This window comes from Leucopleurus acutus (assembly GCF_964270905.1).
Source record: "Leucopleurus acutus genome assembly, chromosome: 6".
Classification (NCBI taxonomy): Eukaryota; Metazoa; Chordata; class Mammalia; order Artiodactyla; family Delphinidae; genus Leucopleurus; species Leucopleurus acutus.
The window spans coordinates 100,174,096-100,187,016 of record NC_139149.1 but is presented as its reverse complement, the minus strand read 5'-3'; the positions used below and the strand labels follow the sequence as shown (position 1 = coordinate 100,187,016).

At 55.5% G+C, this 12,921-nt stretch overlaps 1 protein-coding gene across 1 annotated transcript in view; it reads left to right on the top strand.

The window, feature by feature from the left end:
• CFAP65 (cilia and flagella associated protein 65) overlaps nt 1-10,866 on the top strand; it is a gene marked incomplete at both ends in the record, with an annotated part of 38,113 nt that extends 27,247 nt beyond the window's left edge. The window contains 14 exon segments of the mRNA XM_082841420.1: nt 164-340; nt 631-697; nt 844-954; nt 3,360-3,551; nt 3,659-3,817; nt 4,973-5,116; nt 5,298-5,411; nt 5,604-5,711; nt 7,798-7,842; nt 8,079-8,281; nt 8,736-8,864; nt 9,405-9,794; nt 10,480-10,617; nt 10,734-10,866. Of these exon segments, the coding sequence (XP_082697546.1) occupies nt 164-340; nt 631-697; nt 844-954; nt 3,360-3,551; nt 3,659-3,817; nt 4,973-5,116; nt 5,298-5,411; nt 5,604-5,711; nt 7,798-7,842; nt 8,079-8,281; nt 8,736-8,864; nt 9,405-9,794; nt 10,480-10,617; nt 10,734-10,866 (2,110 nt within the window).
• Nucleotides 10,867-12,921: the final 2,055 nt, after the last annotated feature.

Here is a 12,921-nt window from a genome sequence, read left to right as displayed (position 1 = left end):
AAACGAGAATCCACAACTGCTGCATTTGCCCGGCCATGCATGGGAGAGCTTGCCTACTGAGGGATGAAGAAAAGGCCTCCATCCATCCTGCCTGGGGCTCAGAGCTCCTGCCTCTGCTCTGACTGAGGGGCTCCACCCCTTCTGCTTTGCACCCCTTTCCCAGGGCCTTCCTCTTCCCAAGTGACCAGCAGATCGACCTGGAGCTGTGGGCAGAGCAGGTGGACTTCGACTGCACTGAGCTGCACCAAATGCGCGTGCAGGACAATTGCATATTCTCCGTCAGCCCCAAGGCTGGGAGCCTGGGTCCTGGGCAAGAGCAGATGGTGGAGTTCAGATACAGGTGCTGCCCCCACCGCCCGCCCTGCACTTCCAGTCCTGGAGACCCCCTTCCCCCCGACTCCTGGAGGACGCTGGCCTTGCACCGTGTGACTCCAGGGTATCCTGAGTGGCCACCACCCTGAGAAGGCCCCACCTTCCCACCTGCAGGGGAAGTTTAATTTTCCTCTTGCCCCATCCCAGCTCAAGGGTTTCCACGTAGCTGCCCCAAAGCCATAGGTGTGCCATGACCGCTTGTTCTTCCACTCGTACCAGGGCTCAGTAACTCATCCCAGACTCTCTCCTCCCTTCCAGCCACCTGTTCATTGGCACTGATCGCCTCCCGGTGCTCTTCAAGGTGTCCCATGGCCGGGAGATCCTGGTGAGGCCCAGCCCTGGTCTCTCTTGGAAAACCAAGAGAGAGGCACAGGGAGCCGTGCTCCCCAGAGAGATGGGGTCCAGATCTCTCTGCTGGGTACTTCAGTTCCTCCCAGGGAAGGATGCTACTCACAGGCTTTCTATTTCCAGCTAAATTTCATAGGTGTGACAGTGAAGCTGGAGCAGAAGTACGTGCACTTCACCTCCACCAGCCATCAGTTCATCCCCGTCCCCATCGGCGACACACTGCCCCCAAGGCAGGTCAGTGGTACGTTGTCCTGGTCACCAGGAGGCTTCAGTATTGATCTCTGTGTATCTGTATCAGCCCTTGACAGGATGACAAGGACCCTGCCCTCACTCTAAGAGGTGGGGTGACAGGTTGAACCCCAAGACTGGGCAACTGGGAGAGACCCAAGGCGAGAGGCTTCAGCTTCTTGGCACTGGTTCTAAACCTTTTGCCAGGCCTCATCCCCATGCAAAAGCAGGGAGTTCCTTCCTCTAACACAGGGTTTTTCAAACTTCTTTGACCATGAGCCACACTAATATATTTTGGAAAACCCAATACACACATACAACTGAAACAAAACAAATCAATACGTGCACCACTACATGCTAAGTACTCTGATGTTCTTTTTTATTTTATTCTGTTCCATTTTTTTAAATGTTTTATTTATTTTATTTTACTTATTTTTATTTTTGGCTGTGTTGGGTCTTCGTTGCTGCACGCGGGCTTCCTTCTAGTTGCGGCGCGCGGGGGCTGCTCTTCATTGCGGTGCACGGGCTTCTCATTGCGGTGGCTTCTCTTGTTGCGGAGCACGGGCTCTAGGCGCACGGGCTTCAGTAGTTGTGGTGTGCGGGCTCATTAGTTGTGGCTCACGGGCTCTAGAGCGCAGGCTCCGTAGTTGTGACGCACGGGCTTAGTTGCTCCGTGGTATGTGGGATCTTCCCGGACCAGGGCTCGAACCCGTGTCCCCTGCATTGGCAGGCGTGTTCTTAACCACTGCACCACCAGGGAAGCCCTGTTCCATTTTTTAAATGCTGGACATGACCTGATAAATTGGTTTCATGACCTGCTTACTAATGGGTCTCTGTCACAGTTTGAAAATCACTGCCCCAAAAAGGGCATCTGTCTGGAGCATGAAAAGCTAGAATGTAAATCCTCAAAGCTATAGAATTTTATTTATTAATTGGAGGGAATCAGTTTCCTTTGTTCTGAAAATGTACATTGGAAATCTCCAAGAGAGGATATAGTATTTTCACAAACACTTCATCACTCTGAAATTGCTAACAATTGAGAAGCCCTTGTGTTTCTGGGCAGGGGCCTCTAGCCCCTCCACTGAGAGGCACAGGAATGGGCTTCCTAGACCTGAGAGGGGATCTCGTAGTCCCGAGCTCTGCCCACTGCCTTACACCACCCTTTACGCCACTGGCTTCCCAGAAGCCCCACCCAGAAACCCAGACCCTCAAAAGAGAAGGCAAAGACTCACATGCCTCCTGGAAAGCTTTCCAGAGAGATCAGACCACTCCCCCATGGCCCTGAACATAGACAATGGAAAAGGCCCCCAGATCTGGAGAAGACCCAGTTGTACCTCCAGCCAAACTCCACAACTGTAGCCAAGCTGCCTTTTTCGTTCATAAGATGATGACAGATGGTGGCCTGGACCTGCAAGAGGGCAGAGGAAACTGAGAGAAGTGAACAGATTTAATTTACATTTTGAAGACAGAATCCCTGGGACTTGCTGGGGATTGGATCTGGGAAGTAAGAGAAAGGGATGGATGAAAAATGTATTGGATTCCTAGTTTGAGCCACTGGAAGTATGTAGTGCCATTTGCTGAAACAAGATACACTGGGGGAGGAATAGGTTTTAGAGTGAAGAGTTGTGTTTTGGCTGAATTTAAGAGGCCTATGAGACAACCAGGAGGAGTTGTTTAGTAGTAGTTGGATACCAGGTCTGAAGCTCAGAGGGTGGTCCAAGCTAGAGAAAGAGCATCAGCACGTTCAGGGGCGGGTGCTGAGAAAGATGAGGGGCTGGACCTAAATCCAGACAAACTCTTTATTCTCACTGTCTTCCGTTTTCTCATCTCTAACATGGAGGCTTGGACCAGAAGATCTCTGGTTTCAGGCAGGCTGTTCTGTGATTCCCCAACTGTGGAGTTAGTCTTGGGGGAACTCATACCTTCCTTCTGCTCCCTTATCTGCCTGTAAGCACAACGACCTCTAATGGCAGACATGGAGTGGCAGCCTCACACGTAATTAGAATGAGAGCTTAGAAAACGATGAAGGGTCTGGATGGTGTATGCATGGACATTCCCCTAAATTCCAACACTAGGGACACAAGCGTTAGTGTCCCCTTAAGTTGAGGTAAATAAAATAAGGTAAGGTAAATAAAATAAGTTGAGGTAAATAAAATAAAATAAGGTAAGTTGAGAGCAAATAAAATAAGAATTACAGATTATACTAAAATGTCACAGGTTGAAAATATAGTTATATACTTCTTGGGTGATCAAGCCATACGGGAAATCAGAGGTATTTAAGGGAGCTCTGGGACTGTAAGGGCGACGTCACGGGGATCAACCTGCCCTCCTACAGTGGACACAGAATCCCAGGCTCTCTGCATTGCAGCCCAGAGCTGGTGTGGAGATTTCCCTGTTCCTTCCCCCTGCAGATTTATGAGCTGTATAATGGTGGCTCGGTGCCCGTGACATATGAGATCCAGACCAGTATCCTGTCGCAGGTTCAGGAAAAAAATTTTGATCACCCCATTTTCTGCTGCCTCAACCCCAAAGGGGAGATCCAGCCAGGTACAACTGCTCTCGTCTTCTGGATCTTCTCACCTATTGAGGCCAAGACCTACATGGTGAGCAGCAGCCTGGGCTAACACGGGCTTGGGGCGGGGGTTGGAGGTGGCCTCCCCAGCAGGCCTTGCTCTGACCAGTGCCTTCCCCCACCTTCCTAACTTCCCAGGTGGATGTGCCCATACACATCCTGGGATGGAACTCAGCCATCATCCGCTTCCAGGGAGTGGGCTATGACCCTAACATCATGGGCGACACAGCCCCATTCCACAACATCTCCTCATGGGACAATAGCTCCATCCACTCGAGGCTGATGGTTCCTGGACAGGTAGGGGGAAGGGATCTGGGAAGGCCTGAGGCCTAGGAGGAGACTGAGGGTCCAGGGTGTCCACTGCGGAGGGGTGGGGAGGCTGCGAAAGAAGAGACGGAGTTGAGAAGGGAGGGATACAGAGGTGAACCTGGACCCAGCCCTCCTCCAGGTTTAGGAGGCAGCACCAGCTCCATGAGAGGCTTACCCTGCCACCTAGTGCCCACAGGTGTTCCTGCTCCAGCCACTCCACCTGCTGCAGGGCCCTCCACCCGCCCTTGCGTCTGGGCATTGGGATGGAGGTATTGAAAGGAGTAAAAAGAAGCTCTGCCAGTCTAGGGCACTGAGATATTATCTTCATATAGAACAGTCTCTCCCCTGGATGTAGATGGATTTTGATGAAATATCTAGGGTCAGTAACACTACCTTTAGTTCACACACTCCTCACTGTTGGGAGGTATGACACATCCATCCATTTCCCCACTGATCCACATGCCTGTTTATTCATCCACGTATCTCTCCACCCATGCACTCATCCAGTTACTATCCACCAATGCATCTGCCTGCCCACTCTTCCACTCCTACCCTCTTTGGACTCTTACTGAAGGATGAGTACTGTGGGGTCACAGAGAAGAGCCAGACAAAGTCTCAGCTCTGGAGGCACCCAGGGTCTAGACAGAGAGAAAGTGCCCCTTCCATGGCCTCAATCTTTCCAGACACCCGTACCACACAGCGCCTGCTGTGTGCCCAGTGAAGGTGCCAACGGCTGATCACCTACTAATTTACAACCATCCTTCAGAGACGAATTTTGTCGGCTCTACTTCTGCCTTCTCTAAGCGAATTCTGATTTCTCAGCCCTTCCAAGCCTATTGTAATGGTCAAAATCATAGGCTTTAGAGTGAGACTGTCAGGGTTTATCCCAGCTGTGCCTGTGAGAGACCTTTGGAAAATTATTTATGCTCTCTGAACCTCAGCAGCACATCTATAAAGTGAAGATGATTCGTAGTACCTATATATAGTAGTGGCCTATATATTGGGCCACTGTGAGGATCAAATGCATGTCAGTTGCCTACAGTGGTACCTGGCCTGTTGAAAGCACTCAGTGACTGGTAGTGGTTGCTATGCTGAGTACTTCTTCACCTCCCAAAGTTGCTGTTGTGTTGTCTCCACCAACAGAACGTCTTCCTGTCCCAATCGCATATCTCCCTGGGAAACATTCCTGTGCAGAGCAAGTGCAGCCGCCTGCTGTTCCTCAACAACATCTCCAAGGATGAGACAATTGTCTTTGTCTGGCAGCGGAAGGCTCTAGACTTTGGGGAGGTGAGAGTTCCCTGTGTTTGCAGAATGAGAACCTCCAGAGGGGCTCTAGACTCATCCCATCCCATCCCACCCCATTCCACTCCATCCCATCCCATCCCATCCCACCCCATCCCACCCCCTATCCCGTCTTGTCCCATACAATCCCTGTGAAGGTCCAGAGACTCCTTCCCAAAATAAACAGGTGTCTGTGAGTCCTATGAGAGGAGAGGTGGCTCCTGAAGAGACGATCCCGTTTGTGGTGACCCTGAAGGCCTCAGTGCATGCCAGCTTCTATAGCATGGACCTGGTGTGCAAGGTAGGATCAGCCTTAGCGAGAAGCTGGGATGGTGCACAGCTCCCAGTCTTGAGGTGTGGGGTGGTCTGTGAGATCCCCAGACCCCCAGAGAGAGGCAAAGGCCAACCTCTGGAAGAGTGGGGGGCCCACAGAACTGGCCCAGGCCAAGGCCCTCCAGACCTTGGTCTTCTCTCTCCTTGTCCTGAGCCACAGGTGTACCGGCAGAAACTCCTGACGCAGTACCGTAAGGAACTGCAGGAGTGGGAGGACGAGAAGGTGCGGCAGGAAGTGGAGTTCACCATCACAGATAGGAAAGCAAAGGTGATGAGGGCAGGGTGGGCTTTGAACACCACAGAGCTTTCCGATTGGCCTTGCCAGAGGGGACAGAGGTGGTGATCCGAGGCGGTCCTAAAAAACTGGTCAGCCTGACTTAAGAGATTAGATTTCTTTCATTAGGCTAAGCATAGCACATCCCCCAGAGACTCTCTGGATACTGAAAGCTGGCTGACCATTCCCTGCTTCATGTAGCCTGTATTTAATGAATACCCACCCGGTGCTGGGCACTGGGGACCCAGGGGAAACCAGGCAGAGCTCACCTTCTGATGGAAGAGAGTGTGGCGTAGTGGTTTCAGGTACAGGCTCTGGAAACAAATTGCCCGGGTTTGTTTCCTGACTTTGATGATTTCTAGCTCTGTGATCTTAGTCAAGTTATTTAACCTCTTAGTTCCCTCAACTGTATAATGGGGGGTAATATGACATCTGAGACTGGCTTCAAGATAATCCAGAGATGGGGTGTAGATGAGACAAAATTGGCCATGAACTGCTAATTGTTCAAGCTGGGTGGGGGGTAATGGAAGATTCTTTGTAGCACTCTCTCCACTTTTGAATACTTTTGAAATTTTCCATATTAAGAAGGCTAAAAAGCGAGTTCCCTGGTGGCCTAGTGGTTAGGATTCCGGGCTTCCACTGCCATGGCCCGGGTTCCATCCCTGGTCGGGGAACTGAGATCCCACAAGCTGTGCAGCATGGCCAAAAAAAAAAAAAAAGGTTAAAAAGAAAAGTTGTTAAAATATTTTATTTTATTCTTTTTAAAATTTATTTTATTTATTTATTTTTGGCTGCATTGGGTTTTCATTGCTGCGTGCGGGCTTTCTCTAGTTGCGGCGAGCGGGGGCTACTCTTCATTGCGGTGCGCGGGCTTCTCATTGCGGTGTCTTCTCTTGTTGCGGAGCACCGGCTTTAGGCGCGAGGGCTTCAGTAGTTGTGGCACGCGGGCTCAGTAGTTGTGGTTCACAGGCTCTAGAGCGCAAGCTCAGTAGCTGTGGCACACGGGCTTAGTTGCTATGTGGCATGTGGGATCTTCCCAGACCAGGGCTCAAACCCGTGTCCCCTTCATTGGCAGACAGATTCTTAACCACTGCACCACCATGGAAGCCCCAAAATATTTTAAAATGTGAATAAATTGTTATCTGCTTTGTGGCACTGCTGCGAGGATTAAATGAGTTAATGCATGTAAAGTGCCTACAACAGTGCCTGGCACCCAGTAAGCACTCACTAAACATGGGCTATTACTCTTTATGCAGGGGAGACTGATCATAAATGATACGAAGTATCCACCTTGGATCCTCCTCCCCACGGTTGCATTCTTTTTTTTTTTTGTCTGCGTTGGGTCTTCATTGCTACACGCGGGTTTTCTCTAGTTGCAGTGAGCAGGGTCTACTCTTCGTTGTGTTGCTTCTTATTGCAGTGGCTTCTCTTGTTGCGGAGCATGGGCTCTAGGCACGCGGGCCTCAGTAGCTGTGGCGCACAGGCTCCGTAGTTGTGGTGCACGGGCTTAGTTGCTCTCCGGCACGTGGCATCTTCCCCGACCAGAGCTCAAACCCGTGACCCTTGTATTGGCAGGCGTATTCTTGACCACTGCGCCAGCAGGGAAGTCCCCACGGTTGCATTCTTGCACCTCGATCACCCCTGTGTACTCCACACTGAACCCCCAGGGAGACACTACTCCCCTCTGAACCTCTGGCCCAACTGTGAAGGCAAATCATGTCTTGAGGGCTATGGGAGAAGGGATTTCTGAATTAAGGCTTAGTAAGGAAGGCTGTTTCCTTATCAAGCCAAACCACTAAGCTCCAGGTCACCAGACAAGTACCCTGGGGGCAGCCTGCATTGTTTGGTGACATCTCCATTTCTTTCCTTTAGTTAGGTAACCAGATTTTCCAAGTCTGCAGGCAGCACTTCCCTAGGGAAGGCTCTGGAAGAGGGTGTGGCTGGGAGTTGGGCAGAACCAAGGGGGCAGCAGGTGCTGACATTGATTTCAGGCCCTACGTGGGTCAGCAGGAAGGGGAGGAAGAGGGGAGTCCCTCTAGGCCTCTTGCGTCCTGAGCAGGGCGTCTCTTTGCTTCCACAGAGAAGGGCGCGTTGTGCAGCTTGTGAGCCTGTGAGCAAGTACGGGGTGAGGACGTGAGCCCAGGCCTGTCTCCTTGGGATGACTTGGGAGGATCCTTGCTTCCTCTCCAGGAGACGTCCAACCTCTGGTCTAGTCCCCTGGAAGGGAGGGGTGAAAGTGCCAATGGGTGCGGATGAAATGCCAGGGCTGTCACAGAAGACCTGGTTGGGGGGCTAGGGACCCATCAGTGATGGGAGTGCAGGCCCTAAGCCCTTGTCATCCATCCCTCCCCTCTCCCAAAGACGCTGCCCCCCATCAAGAGCCAGTGGTGTCTCAACTGCCCAACCAGCTGGAGCCTTAAGATCGCAAAGGAGGAGACACGCTGGCCATGCCCCCAGCCGCCGTCGCCAGGGACGCTCAGCTTAGGCCTCACTGCCCGCGCCCATGCCACCGACTACTTCCTGGCCAACTTCTTCTCTGACTTTCCCCGCCACTTCTTGCGCCGGTGAACTCTCAGGGGGGGAGGGGTCTGCTTGCTCTGCTCTCTGCCACCCTCCCGCCCTAGAACAGGACTGCCCAGGCCTAACCCTTGCTGAGGGCTTGAAGCACGTGCAGTATCACTGGGACTTCTGGGGCACTGCTGGGCCCAGAATGCCCCCATTACTGTTAGGCCCTTATGAGGAGGGGGCAAAGAGCCAGAGCCCCTGGGGAACCCACTTAGGCCTCCCTGCCTCCCCTCCTTCCTTCCCTTTCCAACTTGGAGCCTCTCCAGGTCCTGTGCCGACTCTGAGAGTCGGGCTTGCTTCCCCAAATGCAGCAGCACTATGTTGGGTTAAGGCTGGGAGCTGCCCCAAACTCACCTATGTCCTTATGACTGGGCAGCCACCATCACTGCTCATGCCCCCAACCCCAGCATGGTGGCTTGCCCAGGCCACTCAGAATGCCACGGCCTGCCCCAGGGAGCTGCCAAAGAGGAAGTACCCCAGGGAGGAGTCGGAGGCTGGTGAGGAAGTATCCACGGACAAGTGGGCCCCTGTCTCCAAGCAGGAGAAGCAGCTCCTGACTGACTGTCTCACCACCATCATCAGGTGACCACCCCCCCCCCCAAACGCTCACCCCTCCATCTCCCTAGTTCATTCGTCAATTCTGGGTCCACCCAAAGCCCCTGAAATCCCAGCCCTTCCTTTCCTGAAAGATAGAACTTCCTCACAAGATCCTTCCACTGGTGGTCCCAGGCCCTTGAGGATGGTACAGCTCTAACGGAGCTGGCTGGAGGGATCCTCAGGGCTGGGTCCCGAGTTCTGCCTTGTCGTGGCTGGTAGATGCGGTCTGGAGCCAGTTCACTGTCTCTCCAGGGCTCCGGGCCTCATCTGTGTAACTCTGGCATCCTGGCTCTTCCTCTACCATATAATTTTCACCTTTAAGAATCCACGGGGCCCAGAGATGCCTTTATCTAAAGAAGGAATGGGAGGGAGCAACCGATCAGGGGCTCCCCTCCCCGCACCTAGCACCTGTTTGTGGACACAGTAGCCAAGAACCACCGCTTGGGGAACCCCTGAAGCCAGAGCCCCCCACAGGGGGCTGCAAGGCCTCTCAGTGAGAACCTTCTCCTCCTCCCTGCCACCCAGGGGTCTGCTGGAGGACAAGATCTTCCATGAGGCTGTGGACCGAAACCTGGTGGAGCAAATGCCTTACTTCTGCCAGTTCTGGAATGAGCAGTCGGCAAGGTTCACGGCCCAGAACGGCAGCCCGCACTTAGCTCCAGCCACGTCTCAGTCCTCCAGCAGCTCTGAGGTCAGCAAAGACAAAGAGGAGGCGGAAGACAAACGGAGGCTGAGGAAGAAGGAAGAGGGGGGAGAGGAGGAGCTGGAGGAGGAAGAAGAGAAGTTGCCCTGGACGGAGACGAAGCCCACGCTGCAGCCCACGTCCCAGGAGTCCCTGAAATGGCAGTGGCAGCAACAGCTGAAGGTCTCACTGAAGGAGAAGCAAGAGCAGGATGAGAAGGAGGCCATCAGCCGGTAAGCAGCCAGACCACGGTGAGGGTTGGGGGGGGGCGGGGTCAAGTGCAGAAGGATCCTAGGAGGCAATGGTGTGCTGGGGCTCTACCTGTGTGAGCTTCTCTTTCCAACTCAGTGTTCATTGACATCACTGTTGGACGCTTAAGGCCTCAGTGGGAGTATTTACGAAATGGCGATCCAAGCTTTAATTTTCTTCTCCAAGAGCAGACTATTAACGTTTACCACCACACCACTTCCAGGAGGGTGATTATAGCCGTCAAAGTCTCTTAAATGAGTTTTTAGAGCCAGGAGAAAAGTACCACCTCTTCTTGCACCGCCTTTCCCTGGGGCTGCTCTGGGGTTTTCTGTCCGTGGTGGGATTCCCCAGGAGTCCCTTCTGCACCGTCTCATCGCTCGATGCCTTTCCCCAACCCTGGCCCTGGGATGGGGACTCCGATTCCCTGGGTTCGAATCCCACCACGTGTACCAGCAGCGTGACGTTTGGCAACTTGGTCTGTTTAAGCCGTAGTTTGAACGTCTGTAAAATTGGAACAAGGACGCCTCATAGTGTTGGGAGGGCGGGGAGTTAAAATGAGAATCCACGTAGAGCACGCGGCAAACGATACAGCACAGAGGAGGCCAGCGGAGAACCAGAGCGCGGTCGGTGGCGGCGCTGACCCCGGCGCCCCCGCCTCCCGCCCCGTAGGCTCCCGGCTTTCGTTAGCCTGCAGGAGGCGCTGCTGGAGAACATGATCCAGAACATCCTGGTGGAGGCGAGCCGCGGGGAGGTGGTGCTCACTTCGCGGCCACGCGTCATCGCCCTGCCGCCGCTCAGCGTTCCCAGGTCGGGGGGGGCCCGGGCCAGCGGCCGCTGGAGGGGCGCGAGGGGCTGCAGGGACGGGCAGGCTCGGCGGGAAGCCTCTCCCCGACCCCCCCTACCTGGAGCTTTCTGTCATCCAGGATTCTGACTCCCGACTCGCTGCCGGCGGCGTCCCCGGGGCCGCAGCAAGCGGAGATGCCCGGCTCGACTGAGCCGCCCCCCACCAACTGTTTGCAGACGCCAGCGCCCACCCCCTCCGACTTGCAGCTCTAGGTTCCTCCCGCCCCCCTCTCCATCACCCCCCAGTAAAGCATCTATAGCTTTATTTCTATATCTGCCTTAACTTTATTTCCCCGACGCGACAAGAACTCGCGCGCGCGGTCTCAGAGAGACAGATGGTGGAAGCGGCCAAGGTGGACCGCCTCGACTCATTGGAGACTTAGGGGCTGGGAGGTTGCGCCTCTCCACTCCGCTCGGCAGCTGGGCAAGAGTTCTCGCTGCTCGCTGCCAGGCGCTGGACCTGGTCTGACCAGTGGAGGGCGCTTCGGGCGGGGCCTGGCTGGCCTTTGACCCAGCAGAGCCGGGTGGACAGGAGCCGAGCGCCAGGCCTGGTCTGCGCAGCAGGTGGCCGCGGAGCAAGGTTGCCACCCCTACCCTTTCCCCGCCGCGCTTGCTCTGAGGCTCGGCCCTTCCACCTCTAGCTTTTTCTCAGCATCTGCCGGACTCCCGGGACTCTGCTGAGGTTGGGAAATCGAGGCACTTCGCGGAGGGCCAAGAACTAGACGCTGGGGTGCGGGTGAAGATCATCGCTAGACAGCGGGCCACAGACCCTACTAAACGACTCTCATCGTGAATCTGAATCCCCAGACCAGGGGATGTCCCACTTTCCCTAGGATACCCACCTCCGGTTCCCCCTAACCTCCGCCTGGCAGCCTCTGTCCTCGGCTCCACCCCCCCTCCCCGAGGCAGGTGGGTGGAAAAGTGACATCTGGTGTTGTTCCAGAGGCGCCCAGGTCCCCGACACCCCCCCCCCTCTACCGCCACCGCCAAGGCCTCGGAGGAGCTCCGGCCCCAAAGCCTAGGCGGGGGCGGGGAGAGGGGCGCTCCGCCTCCTCTGAGTCAATATTTGCCTCGAGCAAACGGGCGCCCGGACAGGTGTGAGTGTGTGTGTGCGTGAGCGTGTGTGTGTGTGTGTGTGTGTGTGTGTCTAGGGGCGGGGACTGACTAGGCCGTATAAAGCGCGCTGAGCCGGGGCTCAGGCACAAGCTCCGGGGCGTGCGCTGGGGACCAAGCCAGGCAGGGCCCGGCCGGGTGGAGGGTGGCCAGGAAGGGAGGGGCAGGCCAGGTGCGCACCTGTAGTGGCCACTGCGGCCGCCGACGTGTCAGCCGCAGACGCGCGCAGGGGAGGGCGGCAGCTAGCGGAGTGCTGTGCCGCACTGCGCTCGCCGAAGACCAGGACCAGGAGACCACCGAGGGCCACAGCCTGGCCCCGGGCCCTCCGCTCCCGCCCCGCGACGAGCCCCTCGCACAAACCGGACCTGAGCGTTTTGTTCGTTCGGCTCGCGTGAGGCAGGGGCGGCCTCTCAGCACCCGCCCGGGGGCCCGGCCCGATCGCCACGCAAGCACCTGTCGCCGCCGCCGCCGCCATAAGGGTCGGAGAGGCTGTGCGCCGCTCCCCGGGGAGATCCGGCTCCCATCCGGCCCCGCCCGCACTGCCTGGTCCTGCCCGCAACTCCTGGGCTGCCCGGCTCGATTCCGGATAATACGGGCCGGCGGAGCAGGCTCCACCGGGTGGCATGGGGGGCTGTGGGCCTGGTCAGGAGCCCTTCCGGAGGAGAAAACCCGCCTTCTAGTCCGGCTCTGTCCCAGCGACTTCTGTGGCCTTGGGCAAGTCATTTCATGGCCTCTCCTCGGGCTTTCCTCCAACCCCCATCCCCCATTTGCGCAATGAGGGGGGTTGGTCTGGCCTCCCGCGTGGGTCCCACCAGTCCCCATATCCTAGTTTCTGGGCTTTTAGCAATGCTTTTGAGGCCCCTGACCTGGGAAGTTTGAGGCTCTCAAGGGGTTGGAACAGCAGCTATGAGGTGTGGGAAATCTGGGTGGGGGGAGCTAGGATCACAGTGGATCAAGTCCAGCTCCTCCACATATCTTTGGTGCTGACATCCTGAGGGTTCACTCCCTGCCATCTCCTTGACCCATCCTTCAGTCTTCCCATGTTCAAGACAGACAGACTGATCGAAAAGGACAAACACGGGGTCCGGTAGCCCTTGCCTGACGGGGTTCCCAGGCGCTGCAGCTCACTGCCTTTCCCAAACTTCATAATCCCGA